General features: G+C 43.2%; 1 protein-coding gene across 2 annotated transcripts in view; it reads right to left on the reverse strand.

The window, feature by feature from the left end:
- Positions 1-811: 811 nt before the first annotated feature.
- LOC137322949 (transmembrane protein 182-like) overlaps positions 812-21,626 on the reverse strand; it is a 36,910-nt gene continuing 16,095 nt past the window's right edge. For both annotated transcript variants that reach the window (XM_067986207.1, XM_067986206.1), the window contains exons 4-7: positions 18,872-18,968; positions 11,526-11,621; positions 8,516-8,653; positions 812-2,800 (exon numbers count right to left, since the gene is read on the reverse strand). In XM_067986207.1, coding sequence (XP_067842308.1) covers positions 2,577-2,800; positions 8,516-8,653; positions 11,526-11,621; positions 18,872-18,968 — 555 coding nt within the window. In that variant the 3' untranslated portion in view covers positions 812-2,576. The remainder of the gene's footprint in view (positions 2,801-8,515; positions 8,654-11,525; positions 11,622-18,871; positions 18,969-21,626) is intronic.

Consider the following 21,626-nt stretch of genomic DNA (forward strand, 5'->3'; position numbering starts at 1 on the left):
AATAGTATAACCTATACCAATTGTTACCTCATGTTCACCTGTGTTCTGGGCAAGCCTCAGACAGTTCCCAATCGACTGGGTCATTTCTATCTGTTTGAACTGCTCTTGGCATGACAGTCTGGCTTCTTGGGATGGAAGGGGTTAACATTAACTGGCTCTCATGGTAGCAGTAATTTGATACTTCTCCCTCTGAGATTAAGTTTCCACATTCCACCTTCAAAATTTCTCTTCACACAGGTTTGACTTTTTTTTCCATTTGTGGATTGCTTTACACTATATATTTTGAACTTGTAATTCTTTAAATCTGCACTTTATCTTTTCTTTTACAATTAAACCTCATTTTGTCTTGGTGAATTGAAAACAGATGTCAGTGTCCTTGGAAGGGGTTAACTTTTTTTAGTAACAAAACGACGGAGCCAGATATCAGATTCACGCAGCGTTTTCACCGGGAAATAACATTTCCCATCGTACATTTTAGTTTATATCAACCTTTGTTTTAGGTACCCCTCAATTTTCACATTGCTTCGTAAGTTTTATAATTTGCTGTCCAATTCATTTTTTTCACATACCATTCGTGGGTATGATTATAACCAACTCTCCGAGCTGTTCCAGCTTTCTGACTTTTCCTATCACGGTGATACCTGATAGCTTTTTTCTTTATCTGTCCCGTTAATTTTTCTTTAACCTCTTTTTTATTTTAACCACAGCCAATCACAAGATAAAAATTCAAAATGCCAATTTTTTTTAGAAGATCCCATGTCTGGAATTTGACATGCTCACATTTTATATGAACCAGAATTTAATAGGTCACTTAACCTCAATAACTCCAATTTTAATTCAGCAATATCAGAATTGAACACAAGACAAAACAGATACATTACACAAAAGAAGAAAACACGCAAGACGCAGTAAGGGGGCGTGGCCCACGACACCGACAGAAAACACTCACAATAAGGACAGGCTTTTTAAAGAGACAGTACACTAAAAACAAAAGAACCTTTCTTTTCCGGGTCTCTGTCTTTTAAACATTTTAATTGATTCCTTTTTTCTAATTCCCTTACCCTAGATTCTAATTTCTTAATTTTGTCCTTGTCTTCGCTCCACTTTTTAGTGGAAGTGGCTACTTGTCCCATTAGTCCAGCTAATTGGTGTACTAATAATACCCCTGCCTTTTTTGTTTTGTCTTTCTTTTCCCCATCTACCCACTTTCTCTGTTGTTCTAAGGTCTGAGAAACATCCCAGCCATCCTTTTGCATCTGCTTAATCAACGAGTGTCTGTCTGTCATATATTTATCAATAAGGGAACCCGCAGGTCCCCACTTAGTTTCCCCACTTGTCATCTTTTAACTTACTCCGGCCACTCACTGGATAACTTAAGTGAACTGACTCCGGCCACTCATCGGGTCTCAACTGAACTTACTCTGGCCACGATTACCGTTTTGGTAACGTGTTTCCTCCACCGGAGTCCGGCTCTAGGTCAGGTTGATTAGCTCCTTAACGCATTCTTACCGCACCGCTTAAAACTTCGGACATTAAAACTTCAGACAGTACACATCGCGAATTAACTTATGCTCTAATTATCTCTGCGTTTGTTCGCCACTACAGAGTTTGATGCCGGATGGTCCTGACTACTTGTGCTTCACGATCCTAAGTGCCCTTGTGCCTCTACGCCCACTTCATGGTCCTGACCTTCGCGTGGGGGATCTCCCCTCTTATCAACCGGTCTAAGGCTGCGCGTTTGAGACAGGCACTTCCTTGTCCTTAGTCGATCAGCACAAGCAATCAGTTCCTGTTTCTACCCAACTGTCCCATAACTTCCCCTAACTTTCCCCCGTTTTTAACTGCATTGTTGGCTCAGTCTGACTTCCACAGTTCAATAATCTCTACTCCAGTTCGCCGATCGAGGCCAACCGATCGACTCACCAGCAGTGAGATCCTGCCGACTACGCCAATTTGTTGTGGGAAAATCACCACTCGGAGTCAGACTTAAAGATTCAACATGCAGTTTATTGGACAAAGCTTTGGGCGAAGAGCTTGACTCTCCGCAGTGTACGCAGTCACCTTCTCAACTTTAAAATGATTGTTGAGCTTCTTTTATACATTACAAGTACAGACATTTAGCAGCTATTACATTATTAGCCTTGCTTAGTTACACATTAGCCAATTAGGCCCCGACAGCAACAATTGGCCTCCAATCGTATTAAAACAACTGTTATCAACTTAAGACAGTCTGGTCTTTGTCTATTCTGTAGTTTTTATCAGTTCGTTGTGAAATGTCTTTGTCAGCATTTTTTAATGTCTTTTCACAGAGTCCATCTTGTTTAGCAGAGTCCATTTTGTTTAGCAGTACACTAATTTGTTAATTATCATATGTTATGTTTAAGCTTTTAATTATGGTTAGTCTGGTCCACGCAAGGTGCATTTCAGTGTGGTCTCGGGGCAGTGACCGCAGCCACGGACACACTAGTCGCCAAAGGTCATCTTTGCCTTTAACCCAACAGCTTAAATTTTACCTTAACAGTTAAAATACAAACATGATATTTTTCACATTGTGATTAGCTGGACAGTATATACATTCATATGATGCCTATTCCTTCCTGGTAAGCAGTACCAGCTATTTTAATGAAGAGCAAGCCTGCAATCAAAGAGAAAAATATCCCAACAGGAGCTGCCATGAAAGACCAGCCATAATTCACTCCGATCCCTTCATAGTTGCAATCTGTAGTTTCTTCTTTAATCATTTGAGTTACAGCTGAAATCCAGCAGACATACATGATAATTGACAGTGTGAACAAACCACCTAAATACAAAGAGTGAGAATTAGAATTACATCAAATCATTTTATTTTTAGGGTTTATTAAACCTTCTGACAAAACAAAAAGGTTTACTCTAATGATAAAAAAGTGCATTTGCTTTCAGTTAAATTTTAAGCAGTTAATTTTGACTGACCCAGTGGACATCTCTGTTGAATGTGGAGACTGTTCATTGTTAAGTGGCATCAATCCAGTATATTTACAGGAAATTATTTTGCCACATCTTTGAGAGTTTATATTGAATATTAGTAAGTTATTTTTCATGTCGTTGTTCTGTGGAAACCCAACAACAACTTGTATTTATATAGCCTTTCACGGAGACGGAAAGAAAAATGGACACCTCGCTAAAGATGAAGAGAATAGGAGGAGTGATGAGAAGCTTGGTCAAAGAAATGGGTTTTAAGAAGGAACTTAAAGAATGAGAAGGAGATGGATGTGGAGTTTAGGTAGTGAATTCCAGAGTGTATAGCCTAAGTGGCTGAATGCAGGACCACTAATGTCGGCGTGAAGGGTGGGGGGAAAATCACAAGAAGCCAGAGTTGAAGGAATGGAGTTTGGGGGAGCATAGGATCATTCGGCCATTCAAGCCTGTTCCATCATTCTATTAGATCATAGCTCATCTGTACCTCAACTCCAGTCACGCACCTTTGCTCCATATCCCTTGATAGCCTTACCCATCAAAAATCTATTTATCTCAATCTTGAAAATTTCACTGGAGGAGGTTACAGAGGTAGGAAGAGATTTAAACCCAAGTCTAAGAATTGTAAATTTGAGGGATTAGGGGACCGAGAGCGAACACAGATCAGCAAGGAGAGCATTGGAATAAATAGAGTCTGAATGTGATAACAGCATAGATAGGGGTTTCAGTAGCAGATAGGCTGAGGTAGGGGCTGAAGTGGGCGATGTTACAAAGGGGGAAGTAGGAACCTTTGTGATGGAGAGGATGCACAGCTCATGAATGGCAGCTCCATTTGGAGCGGAACCTGAGGTTGATCTGGTCAGCCTGAGACAGTGGCCGGGGAGGGGATGGAGTCTGTGGCAAAGAAATGGGGGTAGAAATTGGTATGAGTTTCACACATTTTCCATGTCCAAAATAGGCGTCACAAAGTCAAATTCTGCAGCGTGATATTCTGCACCGGAATGGGGCCGGAGGTACACCTATTGCCATATTGGTTCAGGAGCTCGATAGGTCTCCCTGGCGGCTGCCTGAAACAATCGCAAGCATTTAAATATGTTCATAAGGGTTCTGCGTCTGAATCTAGACCCACAAGTGAAATTGGTGTCCGTGTGCACCGGAAATGTCACTTCTTTATCCCGCCCAACGAATTATGGTGAGCACAGTCGGCAAGCAGCTTTCAGAAGCAGTATTTATAGGGATCTTCACCTGTATTAAGGTCAGTCTCTGGTTAGTCGTTTTAAGTTTCTAGTGTGTTTTTGGCTGTTTTGGCAAGTGTTTGAGAGATACTTTTGCAGTATGTTTGTGGAGCGTAAGAACTGTTCTACGGGATTTGACTGTTCTAAATTTCTGAACATGAGAATGCTGGGCCTACCCTTGAGGCTCCCAAATCAGAAGGAGGACCAGCAGCAAGGAATGGAGCAAAGACCTGAACAGGCTGTAAGAAGTGGGCAAAGGAGGCATGGGTGGAGGAGCCATTACAGCATGTGGGTATTCAGAACCAGCACATCATACTTGAGCTCACAGAGGCACAGTGTGTAAGGTGGCTGTGATTCAACAGGGAGACAGTCATTTACCTATGGCCCTGTCGTAGTGAGAATTGGAGCCCATCATCAGGGTATGCGCCGCACTGCCTCTGGCTGTTTGGTCACCGGAACTCTAAACTTTTATGCCTCTGGCTCCTCCCCAAATGCTTCTGGTGACATCAGCAACATCAGTCCGTTTGTTGTGCACAGTCACCGGGCAGGTCTCTGATACATTGTTTACGAGGTAACAACAGTTCATTAGCTTCCCCCATGGAAGAAGATCCTCAATACTCCCTCTGTTCCATCCAGACCATCGAGTGGCATTCTGGCTGCTGGGGAACAAACGTTATCCCTTCACCAACTGGCTCATAACTCCTGTCAGGAACCCAGACACAGATGTAGAGTGCCAATATCGAGAGCTATTCAGCAACAAGGGTTCTGATCAAGCAAACCACTGGCATCTTGAAAGAACGGTTCCACTGTCTGGAGAACTCAGGAGGAGTCCTTCAGTACAGCCCAGAGTAAAGATTGATAATCATTTTCTGCATGCTCCACAATCTTGCAATACAAAGGGGAGTTGCCTTGAAGTTTCCTGCAGAAGAAGAAATGGAGCAGGAAGATGATGAGGATGAGGATGCCTTTGAGGATGCAAAGGAACAGCAAGGTCCAGAATTGCCGTGAGCTGCCAGAGCTGTAATGCAGCAAATTATTGAGTAGAGATTCTCCTGAACCATCCCTCCCCTTCCCAGGAGTACCAACACACCCTCTTTCCATTTGACCCACAGAATCACAAAGTTAAAATGCAGGTACAACAAGCAATTAGGAAGGCAAATGATAGGTTAGCCTCTATTGCAAGGGAGTTGGAGTACAAGAGTAAAGAGGTCTTGCTGCAATTATATAGGGCTCTAGTGAGACCAGATCTGGAGTACTGTGTACAGTTTTGGTCTCCTTATCTAAGGAAGGATATACTTGCCTTAGAGGGGGTGCAATGAAGGTTCACTAGATTGATTCCTGGGGTAGAGACTTGTCCTATGAGGAGAGATTGAGTAAAATCGGCCGATATTCTCTGGAGTTTAAAAGAATGAGAGGTGATCGCATTGAAACATATAAAATTCCTAGAGGGCTTGACAGGGTAGAGGCGCATCTAGAATTGGAGGTCATAGTCGCAAGATAAGAAGCCATTTAGACTGAGATGAGGAAAAATTTCTTCACTCAGAGGGTTGTGAATCTTTGAGCATCCACAGCCCTCTGGGGTAGAGAATTCCAGTCATTGAATATATTCAAGATTGAGATCGATAGAATTTTGGACACTAAGGGAATCAAGGGATATGGGGATATGGGGATAGGGCAGGAAAATGGAGTTGAGGTACAAGATCAGTTATGATCTTATTGAATGGCGGAGCAGGCTCTAGGAGCCGTATGGCCTACTCCTGCTCCTATTATGTTCTTTTGACCCAGTCCTGACCCACCATATCAATGCCCTCAAACAGTATAGCTGCACGGCTGTTCATCACCAAGATTATGAAGACCAACAGCTAGACCAAAACATTTTACTTCACTACTCCAAAAGATTGCCGTCTTGATTTAACAAATGGTTACATGACTGATGCCTTTCTACAAATCACTTTGTGTAACCCCTAGTGCCTGTCTTGTGTGTTAGTTTACATATTCCAGTGCTTCTATGAAGTGGAGGCTGCTTTTAAATGGCGCCAGCAATGTGCGATATTGATGTGCTCCATTAGGCGAGCTGTCAACGAGCAGCAGAAGTAGCACCGTCAGCCCACCTATTTTATTTAAATTAATCAGGGGGACCAATTTGAGGCTTTAGTTGGAGGTAATTGCAACTTATCCTAGACTGGATGTTGAACAAGCAGTCTGACAGCAGAGATGCAGTGGAGGGATTGAGAGAGATGGAGCAGGGTTTTCGTCAGATTACATGTGGAAGCTGACCTGTCTGTAGAAAATGTCACCAAGGAGCAAAATGTAAATGGAGAAGAGGAGTGGGGGGGACCAAGGATAGATCCTTGGGGGAACTCTAGAGGTAACAGTGCAAGGGTGGAGAAGAAGCCATTGCTAGAGATACCTATCCGATTGAGGCCAGAGTAAGAGTGCAATGAAATGAGGGCAGTCCCACTGAGATGAGAGAGGTGGAAACCTTAACAGAGCAAAGGTGTACTAAACTGTGTCAAAGACAGCAGAAAGGTCAAGGAGAGATAATGCACTATTGTCACTGCTAGAGAATGTTGTTCATGACTTTGGATAGGGTTGTTTTGGTGCTGTGGGTGAGGCTCAAACCTCACTGAAGGGATTCAAAATAGGGAGTTGCAGAAGAGGTAGGCAAGGATCTGGGAGGTGACAACATATTTAAGGACTTGAGAAAGGGAAGGAAGGTTGCAGATGGGATAGTAGTTTGCGAGGACAGAAGGGTTATATAGGTGGCTTTTTTTTGAGAAGTGGGGTGATGAAGGCAATTTTGAAAGATGTTGGCATCGCTGAGAAGGCCTGCATTTACTGCCTATCCCCAGTTGGCCTGAAAAGATGGTGGTGGGCCTTCTTCTTGAAGAGCTGTAGTATTCATTCTAGTGGTTTGATACAACTGAATGGCTTGCAAGGCCACTTCAGAAGGCAGTTACATTCATTTGGGACTGGAGTCACATACAGGCTGGACCTGGTAAGGATGGGCGTTTTCCTTCCCTAAAAAGGACGAGTGAACCAGTTGAGTTTTTACAACAAGCCGACAGCTTCATGATTACTTTACTGATACCAGCTTTTTATTTCCAGATTTATTTTGAGAATTTGAATTCAGTTTTAAAATTTGAATTCAGCATTATGGAATTTCAACTCACCTTCTCTGGATTATGAGTCCAGGCCTGTGTATGGTAGTGTAGTGGTTTTGTTGCTGAACTAGTGTTCTGTTAGTCCAGTAACATAAACCAGGGAACATTTATAATGTCAGCTAGCATGGATACCACAAAGGGACATTGGGTGACCAGAAATTTAGTAGGAATGGGGTCAAAGGAGCATGAAGTGGGTCTCATGGCCAAGATGAGCTTGGCGAATGCATGAGGGAATTAGAAGGGAAACTAGTAAGAGACAGAGGTGATAGGATGGGGGAATTAGATGGAAGTTAGGTTTTATATTTCCATGTGCTGTATGGAGTCCATGAAGTTCCACAAAGTTAGGTTTCTGTAGGCTAAAATTTAGAAATGACTTCTGCAGGATGTCCCTGACTTCATAAACTACACAACCCATGAAAAATGGTCCTATCACCTGGGTCAAACATTGAGAAGAAGCTAGATGAAATTCCAAGGACAGGGAACTATAAAATCAGTGGCTACTGAACCTTTCACATTTTTGCACATAATTTGTGGTAAAAGAAGTGGCCTCAGAGCAGGTCAACTGCCTGCCCTCAGTGGTCCATTGCAAAAAACAGAGGATAAATGGGTAGATTTTCATGTCTACTGTCTGGGTGTAAAGCACCAGAGTGGTGTGCAGAACAAAAAATCAGACTGGGAGGTTTGCACACTCATGATGGATCCCACTTGATTTTTTTTTCCATTTAAACTAATGGAAACAAAATCAGACAGGCTCTGTTATTGGCATTCAATCCCCCAGCCTGATTTTCCTCTTGCACTCTGCCCAGGCAATAAGTAACACCCAGACAGTACAGATGAAAATCTATTCCAAAATGTTTTAAATAGTCACTACTTCCCCAACTTGGAAATGAAATATAACAGTCAGACATCAGCAGCTAGTTCTCCTGGACAGGGTCCATCATTCCAAAATCACCAAATAAGTCATAATTCCTTTTATTTAAAAAGGCTTGCATATAACACATAAGTAAGGGTTGCACAATTAGCACTATGAGAGGCTGTGATTTACATTATTTTGAACTTCATCACCGACGAGCTATGAAGTTCACCATGTTTTATTTCTGTTCCAAAATCTGCTTTTGACAGTGCAAATAAAGTAATACCCAGGCCTTAAAAACTTTCACTTACCAGATAGCAGAAATATTAGTCCCACTGCTTTATACATCCTATAATTCTGACAAAATGCTTTAAAAGTGATGCTTATGAATCCAATTGTAATAAATATCACTGCCAAAAACATTAGTGCGCTCCAAAAACGACGATAAACTAGAAAAACAAAGTACAAATTGATCACATTTAACAGTATCTATGTTCATCATTTGGATTGTGCTGATTGGGACAAGTCCAACAACACTGCTGCAGATGTACATAGTGCAGTTTTTAAAAAGAGGCTCACATCTCGTGAATACAAATAGTTTCATGCATCATTCAGTTCTGAAATTTATTTTCCAGTTACAATCAGCAGTTGAGCCAAACATAACAATATTTTGCTTTTTGGAGTGACCCTTCTCCACAACAATCCATTTGAGAGCCAATCAAAAAATGTTACACCAAGAAGCAAATTATAGGGTGGCTGATTTTATACATTTGTTTTATTGAAATTTTTAATAAGAATATCACGGAATATTGCATAAAGGCCTACTCTAATTTGAATAGCCATCCTAATTTAAAGGAAAGAAATAGCAGAGTCAAATGAAGAGCTATTATTCTTGCTTATGGTATATGCTTCTACAAGCCTGAGCTGAAACTCAAATCATGCCATAAGTCATACAGTATAGCAGAGATGTCCAACCTTTGAGAGCTGGGGGCCAGATGCATGTGTCAAAACCAGAGAGTCAACTGCAAATGATTATGCAAAAATGCAAGCCCAATACATAAAAAGCAGCACCTCAAGCACAAGCAAGACTGTAAAATATCCTCATTTCCTGTCACCTTCTCACTCCTTTGTCCCATCATCCCTGTCCTGAAAGCTTGGTTCATTTGCTCTCTTTTCATTCATTCGTACCCTCTTTTTCTGGTCCACCATCTCCCTTAGTCCTCACTTTCCTATGTCCCATCTCTTTCTTTTCTCTTCTGGTCCTCTCGCCAAGTATCTGGAGGATTGGTAAAGACTACTCCCTGATGGGTCAAAATCCTTTTCTCGTTTTTCACGTCTAAGAACTTTGAACTGCTTGAAGGTACTTAAGCCAGCTTTGCATAAAGCACAAAAAAAGGAACCCGCAGGAGATTTGTGTGCCACATCAAAAAAAACATGCAGGCTGCATCTTAGACATTACTGTTGTATGTGATTGGTGGTTGCTTTATACAAAAATCACACAACACTAAGGTTCAGGAGAAACCTACTTAGATTGCTTTCATTGATTTTATGCACAGGGCCTCCTGCATCTCTCATGGAGAAGCTGGAAGCCATGGAAGCACACAGCCAAATCTCGGATTACGCCCAGAACGTGTATTCCTGCTCTCAGATTCATGTAAAGATAGATTAGGGACTCATTGTGCCCGCTCCTCTCAAAACGGGAGTGAGGCAAGGTTGTCCACTGTCACCCATCCAATCTAACATCTTCATCAATGATGTAAAATCATGAAAATTATGGAAGGAGGATATTTGGCCCATTGTGTCTGCATTTATGCTAACTATTTAACTGAATTGCTTTAGCTATGTTGGATAGAATTGTAGGGAACAGACTTGTTTGTCTGTTTTGGGCTTTTTTGAAAGTATCTATTCTTTTATGTTATTGGTGAATTCACTTGGGAATCTACTGTGCTCTACCCACCATTGAGAACAATAGGCTAATCAGTGGGATATGGTGTTGGATGCTCCCAAGTGCCATATTATTGCTTTGTACAGCTTAAGAGTCTATCTGACAGGTATTGATTGGAGAAAGCAAGGGGCATTATCTCAATTGTTGATTCATTTTGGTAACTGAAAATCCTAGTGGATACCAGTTTCAGCCTGGATCCAGTCCTTCGGGTCCACGTGGTGAAAGGGTGAAAGATCCTTTGGTTTTTCTCATCTTTCTTTAAATGACCACAAAGTCCCAGTGCACATTAAACTTGGGTGTATAGCACCACATCTTCAAACAGTTCTCCTTCATGATTCAGAACTCCTAGGCATCCAATAGAATGACTTCTTTAGGCCTATGTGCACGATGCAAGATCAAACTATTAAGTGGTTTTGTGGTAAAAAGGGAAAGTGGGTGGTAGGGAGGGCTCCTACACCAACCTTCAAAACATTGCCATAAACTTTAAAGTCACTGTTTTTCATCTAAATTTATGTTTACCAGATAAACAACAGTAATAATGAAAAGCTGGTTTCATATAAAAAGAGAAAGGAACACCCAATCAAGCAGATAGGCAAGCCTCAAGAATCCTGGCAAATGGTGCTGCTTCCTGTAGTTTCTGCTCTGCCTCTGTTATCTTCCCATCATCATCTTCCCCATAGGGTGCCAGGGCTTGTTGCCGGTCCTCCTCATTAAACAAGCATATACCTCTTTTGATGGCTATTTTCTGCAGCACACTGCACAGCACAACCATTCTGCCACTTTCTCTGGAACATATTCAAAGGCACCCCCATGCAGTCCAAATATTAGAATGGATGATTTAGTAAACCTGAGAGCTGATTCCACACTCCTAAGTTGCCAGTGGGGAGGGGCACTCAGTGAGCACATTGTGGGAAATTGTGGGTGGACATAGTGATATTTTTTGCCCATTAATTTTAATAGGCAAGAAATAATGAGCTGTACATTGTTTGACTTAGCAAGAAGTTGGATTATGAAACTGCCAAGACCGTCGTCTTTTATGTTTCAAGGTGGGGAAATGTTAGACTTTGTGACTGACTGCATATACTAACTCAGATTAACTTCACCTACTCATAATGCCTATGTTAGCCCCAAAACTTACATTTCAATTAAAAAGGTCAAAGATTAACCCCTTACATTAGCCTGTTACAGAGAGCTTGCAATATAATCCTCTTAACTCACATTTGAAATCACTTTTAACCATTCACTTAGTAAATAGAAAAACAGTGCAAATACCTGAACTGTAGTTCAAAATTTTGTTAGCAAATACCTAGAATTGGTAATCATAATAATACTTTCTATAATATATTCCTATGGTAAAGTAACTTTCAAGTGCTTACCCAATGCAGAATTAAACTCAGCGGAAGTTTCTCCTTCGATGTTTGGAAATGGGGAATAATAGGCATGTATACAGCATTTTGAAGGTGGCTGGTTAACTAAACAGAGAAAGTATGACATTAATATCTTATTAAAATAAACAATGCATTAATGACAGACAGAATACCATATAAAAAAATGAATTTTAATTTGACATGGCAGGTCAGGTTTTCCTACCCATTGTAAGGCTATCACAAGAGAGAACAAACTGGATTTTCTGGGAATTCCTTCTGATATTCATCAACTCTATCACAGCATCTCTTGTGAAGCACAGTCGACAGACACTCAATTCCTCAGACAAATCCAGGTATGTGCACATCTGTTGATAGATATGAGTTCGAAGGTAACAATGGATGGAATAAGTACACTTTTGGCATACTCTGGTTTGTAACAAGCAAGAGTTCACCTAGGGGAGTAGTCTTTGGCACTGGGCATGAGGAAAGTACTGAAGGCAATAGTCTCCCCTAACTCTTTCTCCAACTCCTAATCAGTATCAGACTCCTCCACCTTTGAGGAGCTTTTGGGACATTTTGCTATGTTAACATTGCTATATTAGAGCAAGATACTGATATTCCTTCCTCTTTAGTTGACTCATCATGACTAAATCATCTTTGAAGGATCTCAAGTTCTCAGAAATGAATGCCCAACGATGCCTTTTCTAAAGTCCCAGTGTTTTCAGGAACTTCCAATCAATTTTTCTAGAATAGCTACTTTGTTTTGTGTAAGGTTATGTTTAGGTTTCCCACAGGCTATAGAACATTCATTACTCTATTCAATGGTCCTGTCAATTGAGTCCAATATATCTGCATAGCATCTGCACATTGGAGTACAGCCAAATTCTGTGTCACTTTCTGCTATCTTCAGGTTTTGAGGGCTTGACATCAAAATGTCCAAATTGATTTGAACCTGGTTCATTGTGACTTTGTAGGCTGGAGATTTTCTATCCTGGCACTGAGATGGCAGGACTGGAGTACTGAGAGCCTTGCACTTGCATGAATTGGGAAGGGCTAATTGCTGCAAGTTAATGGGTCTGCTAATACCAAGGTGAGCTAAATTTGGGCAATGTTTCCTACATTACAGGTGTGACTACACTTCAAAAGGTACCTCTAAGCTGTAAAGCAAATTGGGACATCCTGAGGTTGTGAAAGGCGCTATATAAATGCAAGTCTTTCTTTATGTACACAGGCGATTACCAAAGGGTTGGGTGGAAAGTAATGTGCATCAGCAGCCTTAAAGGGCTTCAGCCAACAGTTTAAATGATACAACCACTTAAAAGGTATACAGAAAATATATTGTAGCCTTTCCAAAAGCAGCAATACTTTAAGCCTATTTTTCAATTTTTCCTGTATATGGGGGAAAAAAAATCAAAGAAAAGCAAAACAAATATAAAGACAGTTTGTGGGGAAGTGATGAGACAGCACAGCACTCAGACCCATTGTTTGTTGACTGTTAAAGTGAAGATGCTGCTGCATGAGATGAGTATAAGGAGGATAACCCAACTTAGCATTTGAGTGCACCCTTTGTAAACAACAACAGTGCAGAATGCTTGGCAGGAGCAGACAGTCAGTGTCAACACTATGTACACTACCTGCAGGACCTATGAAGAGATACAAAAGATGGCGGCAACGTAAAACTACCCAACTGTGCTATTTACTGGAGGTAGATGGGCAAACGGAGCATTACATCCTAAACAAAATCAGAAATTCTGCTGTACAATCCGCGCTTTAGACCATCCTGAAATGTCATCAAGCAGTTTGTGAGCTGCACGAGTTGGATGGGTTCCACACAAAAAGGATTTCCCTTCTAACCAGACGCCATTTACACTGTTTTTCCAGGTTTCCCACTAATCTTCCACTGAGATTACAGCAGATGATCAGGAGAACCCTCGTGAAAATCTAACCCCTAAATCCTCAGCCATGCTGTAACTCTAATTTTGCTGAGTTTGCACTGTCGCTGCTAGTTCAAGCAATCTACAAGACAAACATTTTCCTACAGCAACAAATATTACTTCAAGGGTTAGTGATTGCAAAATTGCAAGTAACACCTGAAAATAGTAAAATGCATTGAAATTTCTGAGCTTAACTGTCAAAGAAAAAGCATATACATCACATTCTTAAATCAACTGATGCATTATCTTACAAAATATTGCTCCCCCCACCCAATAGTAACACTTGGGGAGGCAATAATGTGATGGCCTGAGCATGTTGCACAAATGAGTATTGGGTACTGACTCACCATATTATAAAGCATGGAGGCCCTAGCCTGACCAGGGTCATCGAGGCTAAGGGCCTCCCCATAATGTCAGAGCGACACTCCAGATGCTAAACACGTCTGAAATGAGCACTTTGTAGGAGGCCGAAGAGAGGCACACTTTTCTGCTGAGTGACCTGTTCCTTATTATAGTGCCATTCTTCTTTACCACTGCTGTTGCTATTTGCCTTCAATGGCCATATTGAGGAAGGGAACCATAGGCCCTGAATATTCTGGGGTCAGTCTCTGCTGGCATACATGGGATTGAGCAGGACTCCAGTATGCCCAGTGAAAGAGATGCAGACCCCTTCCCAAATCTGGTCACAGTCGAGGATTAGTTGCCTGCACTTGTAACAGTGCCTCAGAAAGCAGCCACCCGAACAGCAATGAAGAAATTCAGAGTGGTACCATGGGGGAATTTTAACCCCCAAGAACAGGTGGGTTGGGGGTGGGTGGGAGATCAAAATTGCAGATTTTTAAAATCGAGAAGCAACCTGGCTCCAATTCACGCACGGCCGAATCCCGTAAGTCACGTCCCGAATTACTGCCGGCAGGCGGAACATTATTGTAATGCAATTTACCTACTTGAGATAGGTATTTTTAAAAAATTGATTCTGAAACAAACAAACTTAATGTCTCCTGCACTGGTTTCCTGGCGCTCGTGAATCTCGCCAGTGAAACGGAAGCGAGATTTAGCCAAAGTTAATTTTGGCTTTTAAACCTGTGATTGACATCGCAATGAAGCTCAGGTATTGCAGCTAGTCTCAGTTCTCAGGCAAATGTATGATTAAGAGTTCTTGTGCCAAGACATTTTTAGCAAAACTTTGGAGCCTCTCAAACTGACAAGATCAGGATTGGGATCACAATGGTTGTATTCCAGAGGACATCTGAGGAGGAAAATGACCACCCATGGCAGACATGTCGTGCTGTGTTGGGACCTACAGGTGGCACAAGAGACTTGTGCAACAGAGGGGACAACGTCGCAGGATGCACTACTAACGCAAGAGGGTATTCAGGCAGAGACTGAGCTTCATGGACCTCTCTGGGGAGCAGTGCCTATGCAGGCTCAGATTGAGTTGGCATGTGGTCGCACACATCTGCAGCCTCCTTGAGGAAGACCTACTCCCTGCTGGATTTGGTGGCCACATATTGTCTGTCACAGTAAAATTAACCACCGACCTCGATTTCTTTGCCTCTGGATCCTTCCAGGGCATCACTGGTGACATCTGCAGGGTGTGTCAGTCATCTGCACGCAAGTGTACAAGGCTGGTGACAGGTGGCTTGTTTGCCAGGGCATCCGATTACATTAACTTCCCCTATGATGACAATAGCCAGAATGAGCAGACGGCTTTGCCTCGCTGGTTGGCTTCCCACGGGAGCAGGGTGCAATCGATTGCCACGTGTCAATCTGAGGACCACCAATAGCCAGGAGTCTTCATAAACCGCAAGGGCTTTCACTCCATCAATACACAGCTGGTGTGCAACCACAAGAACCAATTTATGCAGGTGTGCACCAGATTGTCTGGCAACTGTCATGATGCATTCATTCTGCGCCAGTTCAACATTCCAAACCTCTTCCAAACAGGAGACAGACTTAAGGACTGGCTCATTGGAGACAAGGGATACCCCCTGCAAACATCTGTGAGGAACCCCACCAACGAGGCACAAGAGCAATACAACCAGACTACCAAGTGTGTCACTGAGCAAGCCATAGGCATGTTGAAAATGCACTTCAGGTGCTTGGATAGGTCTGGGGGTGCCCTTCAGTACTCGCCAGTGAGCGTCTCCTGAATAATCGTGTGCTGCACCGTGCACAACATAGCGCAACAGAGAGGGTTAGAGGTGGAGGAGGACAAAAGCACTCATCAAGCATACCCTGTTGGCGACAACATTGAAGAATGAGGAGGAGGAGGAGGAGGAATATGAAGATGGGGCACCCATTGCCAGACCACCTGCGCACATTGCTGCCAGGGACGCCCTCATCTCTCATGGGTTCTCTTAGTAACAGTGGCAAAAGTGAGATATTGAGATAATCAGGCCGGCTGGCACAACCACCACCAACCGCACCCCCCACCCCCCCACCAGCTCTTATACAAAACAGTCGTTCAACCATGCATACACCCACTGCACATCTGCCCAATGGGTACCATCATGTATTGGCATTCATCATGAAGCAAGTGAAATGGCAGCTTAACACTCGGGATGCTATAAAGGCCAAGACGTGGAAGTGATGCTAATCAATACATTTAATGTACCAATCTATAAAAAAGGAAACTTCACAACATAACATATCTTCAAACACCCTTGTGCATACCCCTGGTGAACTACAATTGCTGAACTTACGCTTCCTACCGCTTCTACATGGTGCATCCCCTGTGGCTTCAGCAGAGGTAATGGCAGGCTACTCAGCTCCCGGCCCTGACCGCTGAGATGCTTTTTGCCTACGACCTCTGGGTTTTGAAGCCCATGAGGACCCCGCCAAAGAATGCTCCACCTGCACAGAGGCAGACTCGGCCATTGGGAGACGAGGCAGCATTTCGGGTACTGGTTGGGGGTGGGGGGAAACAATAGGTGTGACGTGGGAGCGCTTTGAGAAGTTCTCACTTCCATGTCCCCTTTCGTCATGATCCCTCTCCTAGGTCAGTGCCATATCATTCCCACCACTCTGCTGGAGAGCAGCTTGGTACACATCTGTGATGCGTTGTAAGGCCATGGATAAGGTATCGGTCATCCTGTTGAAGGCGGCAGACATCTCATGTGTGCCCATGGTCAGGGCCTGCATAGGGTCATTTGAAAGCCGTGCCTGAAGCTCCAAGGAGGCAGCCACTCTCTCCATAGCAGACATTCTCGCTATCACCTGCGACATTACTTCACTAGTGTTGAAGTCGGACTCCACCATCCTCTCAGCTATTGTGGAGCGTGTGCGTGGCACATTTTCCAGTACCTCGCAAAGATGCAACTATACCTCAATCATTCTCATTCTCAACAATGGCCATCAGGGTTCAGAATCTGTGTCCAACTGAACAGAACTTGAGAGGAATGTGCCGCCCGACGCGATCTCTCCACAGCTGCCCCTGCTACCAGTGTCTGCTCGTGTTCACTTGTGAGTTGTGAATCATCAGGTGACACCCAACTAACTGGCTAACAGGACCAACTGAAGTGCCAGTATCTATGCTGTTGCATGGCTGTATGTCCTGTGTTGGTGCATCCTCAGAAGGAATGAGGTCTTCTGAGGAATCAATGTCATCCATCTCGCCACATTCTTCTTCTACGCGTGAAGGCCCTGGAAGACAACCGAAAGCGCAATGAATTAGTCATGGCAAAATAAAAATCTTGCCAATCACCACACCGGGTTTCTTGTAGGTCAGTCACCATGTTTGTGAAAGATGTTTAAGTTCTGTCACCAGGCGTATGAGGGTTTCCAGTCTCTCCATTTACAATGAATAGGGATGCAGATGTGCCACTTATCGTCATGGCCTCCTCCTCTGCATCTGTCAGCTGGACTATTTGTGGAAGGCCACCTCCAGTCCTCTGCCTTGTGTTTTGCACTCTCTTCTCCTACGAGGGTGAAAGAACAGACCTGTGAGTGAATGAAGGTGATGTATTCACCTGATGGATGCAGTGCATTGGGTGAGGGTGACTATCATACAGATGTATCACATTGCATAAGGATTCGGGTGAGTGGCAGTGGTGGCTGCGTAAATGGGGAGGTGAGGAAGTGCGTAGAAAGTGAAGGATGGTTGCTGCTGAGACTTAAGTGAGTGTGAAGAGTGATGTGATGGAGTACGCTTGCCAAGTCAGAGTGAGAGGGGGATTGTTGTACACCATAAGATGTGGGTGAATCAGCAACTGTACTCACTTTTCCTAACCTGGTTAGGTCATTAAAGTGCTTCCTACACTGCAGCCAAGGCCTGGGCACCATGCTCCTGCTGCTCACCTCTTCTGCTACCTCCAGCCATGCCTTCTTGATGGCAGAACCAGGTTTCTTCCTCCCATTGCTTGGGTAAATGACTTCTCTCCAGGTTCTCACTGCACCCAGCAGTACTTCAAGTGAAGCATCCATGAACCTGGGTGCTGCCTTTGCTCCCTTGGAATCCATTGGTGCATTTTCTCCTTTCTCCTCAACTCCATTTTTGCATTGGCCCTTAAAAGAGTGGACTTCAGATCGTGTCATACGGGTGCGCAGCTTGAAGACACAAAATCCAGAAACAAAAATAATTGCCTTCAATTAAGTTGTGAGCGCAAATTCCAATGCGCTCACTTCACTTCTAGGTTTCCCATGCGAAAATCTACCCACCCTCTCTCTTCCCAGCTCCAGGTCAAAATCATGCCCTATACCTCTCTGATGGGATAGGAAGAGATGAGTAAAGGGCCAAAGAATAGAAGAAACTTGTAGTCTTTTTTCCCCAACTGTAGGGTTAAAAGGCTGAATGGAGGCAGTAATTGTTCTCCTCCAGGATCAGTTACTTCTCCCTATTGCAATCCTGGGGCCATTCCAAGGGCCCCAATAGTACACACGCCAGTGTTCAGCTGGAAAAAGTTCTGATGAGGCTTTATGTGCAGAATTCCCAGTGTAGTCTGGTAACTCCCCCAATCAGGTCCCCTTGATTTGGGAAGAGGAGCAGGCTGAAGATTCGCCCTCACCCCCACTGAAATTTTGCTGGCTGATTAAATGGGGCAGAATCCCTGCAGATCCAGAATTAGACCTGTCAGGTGATTCCACCCAAGTTGCACTCTGGGCCCAACTGGCATTTCAAGTCCCAAGTGATCAGCAGTGCACCAATCCAAATTTATGTCCACACTGTATGGGTAGAGAGCAAACTTTCACTGGTTACTGCTGCCCAACATTTCAGCTTCTGTGGTGCTCCCAGCACTTTATACACTATGTGCTGGAAACACCACTGAAATAATTAAATGTCATGAGCTCATATAATAGGCGAGGTGAGCTCATGCAAGTGCAAATGCAGGCGATGGCGTGGCACATCTACGATTACAATATCAGCCCCATAGCAACTGAAAGAGACATTATCATAACTCTTCAAAAAAAAATTTCACTCACTGAAAATAAATTTTGCGATTGTATCGTCTACCCACTGGTCCATAAACCAGCATCTCCAGAAGAAACCCTCATGATGGTAAGTCACCCTCGTCTGCTTCTGTAATGTCACCCAAAACAACAAAAAAATTAAGCCATTTATTAGTTCAAGATACATCTCATTCACTGAAATAATTATATATGTATTATTTCATTCATTTCAGTTAATTTACTTGTGGTCTTTTTCCTTTCTAAAACTTAACATTATAATTTTGCAATGTAGGTTGATGCACTGTATAGTACAAAGTGAATTCATTAGTCATTAGATGGGGACATTTTCCAATCCAAAGCTCAGTTTGTGGGATTAGTGCACTGTGCGTTTTGCACTCATCCTGCTGATGTTCCTGGGCTGGCCTCATTATATAATCAACCTGTTACAACTTGATGGAGGACACATGCAAAGCATTCAGCCAACCTACAATGCTTTCATAACTTCACTGCAAACTTTCTAACTGCAATGTAAAACTGGAACTGTTGGGCAGGATTTTAAAAAGGGAAAATTGGGTGGGTCGGGGAGCCGGAGGGGGGGTGGGCAGGCATTGAAGATTGCAACAATCAGACCTGCCCCCAACACACCCATATCCAGGTTTCACTGGGGCGAGAAACCAACCCGCTCTCAGGGGGCGGCTTGGTCACTAAAATCTTTCAAGAAGACTGTGGGCCTCCAGTTTTTTCAGGCATTGCAATTTCAACCCCTTGGGGGCGGGATTCCCGGGCCTTCTACTTCACACCACGAGGAGATGAGAAAGCCCGAAACTGCAGGTAAGTGCCTTTATAGCAGAGCTTGTCAGCCTGGAGGAGCAGGAGTGCTTCCCCCAGGTCCAACAAGCCTACCTGCAGCGACCTCCCCCCAAAACGATTGAGGACAACCAATTAACCCCCTCTCCCCCAGATCCCTGTGTCACCCCCACCCCCCCCCCCTCCCCCAGATCCCTGTGTCACCCCCACCCCCCCCTCCCCTGGATCCCTGTGTCACCCCCACCCCCTCGGATCCCTGTGTTTCTTGAGGTGTGGTGCCCAGAACTGAACGCAATACTACAGATGGGGTCTGACTACGGCTCTATACAACTGAAGCATAACTTCCTCCCCTTTGCATTCCAGTCCCCTTGAGATAAAGATAATCCCCTTTGGATTTGATAACTATGAGGAAAGATAGCATCCTCTGCAGTCACGACCAAGAGTCCAGGAGCGTGTGTTGCCTACCTGGTGCCAGAGCAATGAATATCTCGAAGCAACTGGAGAGGAACTTGGGGAGCGAGGGGGAAGATCCAGTTGTAATGGTCTATGTCAGGACCAAAGACATAGGGAAGAACAGGGAGGAGGTCCTGCTAAGGGAGTATTAGAAACTAGGAACTAAATTTAAAAGCAGGACACCACAGGTAGTAATCTCAGGATTACTACTTTAGCCATGTGCTAATTGGCACAGAGATAAACAAATCAGGAAGGTGAATGGGTGGCTGAAGGAGTGGTGTGGGAAGGAGGGGTTCCATTTCATGGGACACTGGAACCAGTACTGGGACAGGAAGGAGCTGTACCACTGGGACGGGCTCTACCTGAACTGGAATGGGACCAGTGTCCTAGTGGAAAGGGTAAACAGAGCTGTGGATAAGAACTTAAACTAATAAGATGGACAGAGGGATCTGGTGGAAATAACAGAAGTCTGAAGATAAAAGAAATAGGAGATGAGGGTAAAGGTCAGACCACAGTAAGGAATAAGGGTAACAAACAGTCAGGGAACAGATATAATTATAGAACATAAATATAAAATAACTTAAAAATAAAGCAAGAGGAACAATTAATGAAAACAAATTAAATTGTCTGTATAGCAATATGCACAGCATCCGAAACGTAACGGGGGAACTGGAGGCAATACTTCATAGAGAGGAACCAGATGTGGCACGGATAACTGAAATATGGCTACATAAAGAACAGGATTGGCAGTTAAATATTGTAGGGTACAAGGTATTTAAGAAGGATAGGGAGCAAATAAGGGGTGGGAGGGTTGGCTGTCCTAATTGGAGATAATATAATGGGAGTAGAAAGAGGGACATAACTAACATTAAGATAGAAACAGAATCCATGTGGATTGAGATAAAGGATAAAAAGGATCACAGTAATAGGGCAGGAAGAAATGCATAGGCAAATCTTTGAAATGAGTAAAAGACATAGGATAAAAATCATGGGTGATTTCAAGTACCCCAAAATAAACTGGCAAGAGGAGATAGCGAAAGGGGAAAAAGGAATTGAGTTTTTACAGTGTGCAGGACTCCTTTCTTACCCAGTATGTAAAAAGCTCAAAGGAATCATTGCTGGATCTAATAATGGGAGGTGAACCAAAGCAGATAAGAGAAGTAAGCGTAGGGGAACATCTAGGCAAAAGCAATCACAACATAATAAGGTTTAAGATAATGATTGAGAAAGACATAAGTAAGACTCAGTCCAAAGTAATAGATTGAAAAAAAAGCTAATTTTGAGGTAGGAGAATGGAACTAGGGAAGATAAACTGGAAAACAATATTGACAAACAAAGAGAAAGTAGAAAGAAAAAGTAGCAACACAGGTTAACAAATCCATGAAAATGCAAACAAAGCACTAGAGTCCATTTCTAGAGGAATAGAATTAAAAAGCAGAGAAGTTATGTTAAACTTATATAGAATCTTGGTTAGACCACACTTAGAGTACTGTGACCAGTTCTGTTCTCCATATTACAAAAAGGATAT

The sequence above is a fragment of the Heptranchias perlo genome, chromosome 6 (genome assembly GCF_035084215.1).
Source record: "Heptranchias perlo isolate sHepPer1 chromosome 6, sHepPer1.hap1, whole genome shotgun sequence".
NCBI lineage: Eukaryota > Metazoa > Chordata > Chondrichthyes > Hexanchiformes > Hexanchidae > Heptranchias > Heptranchias perlo.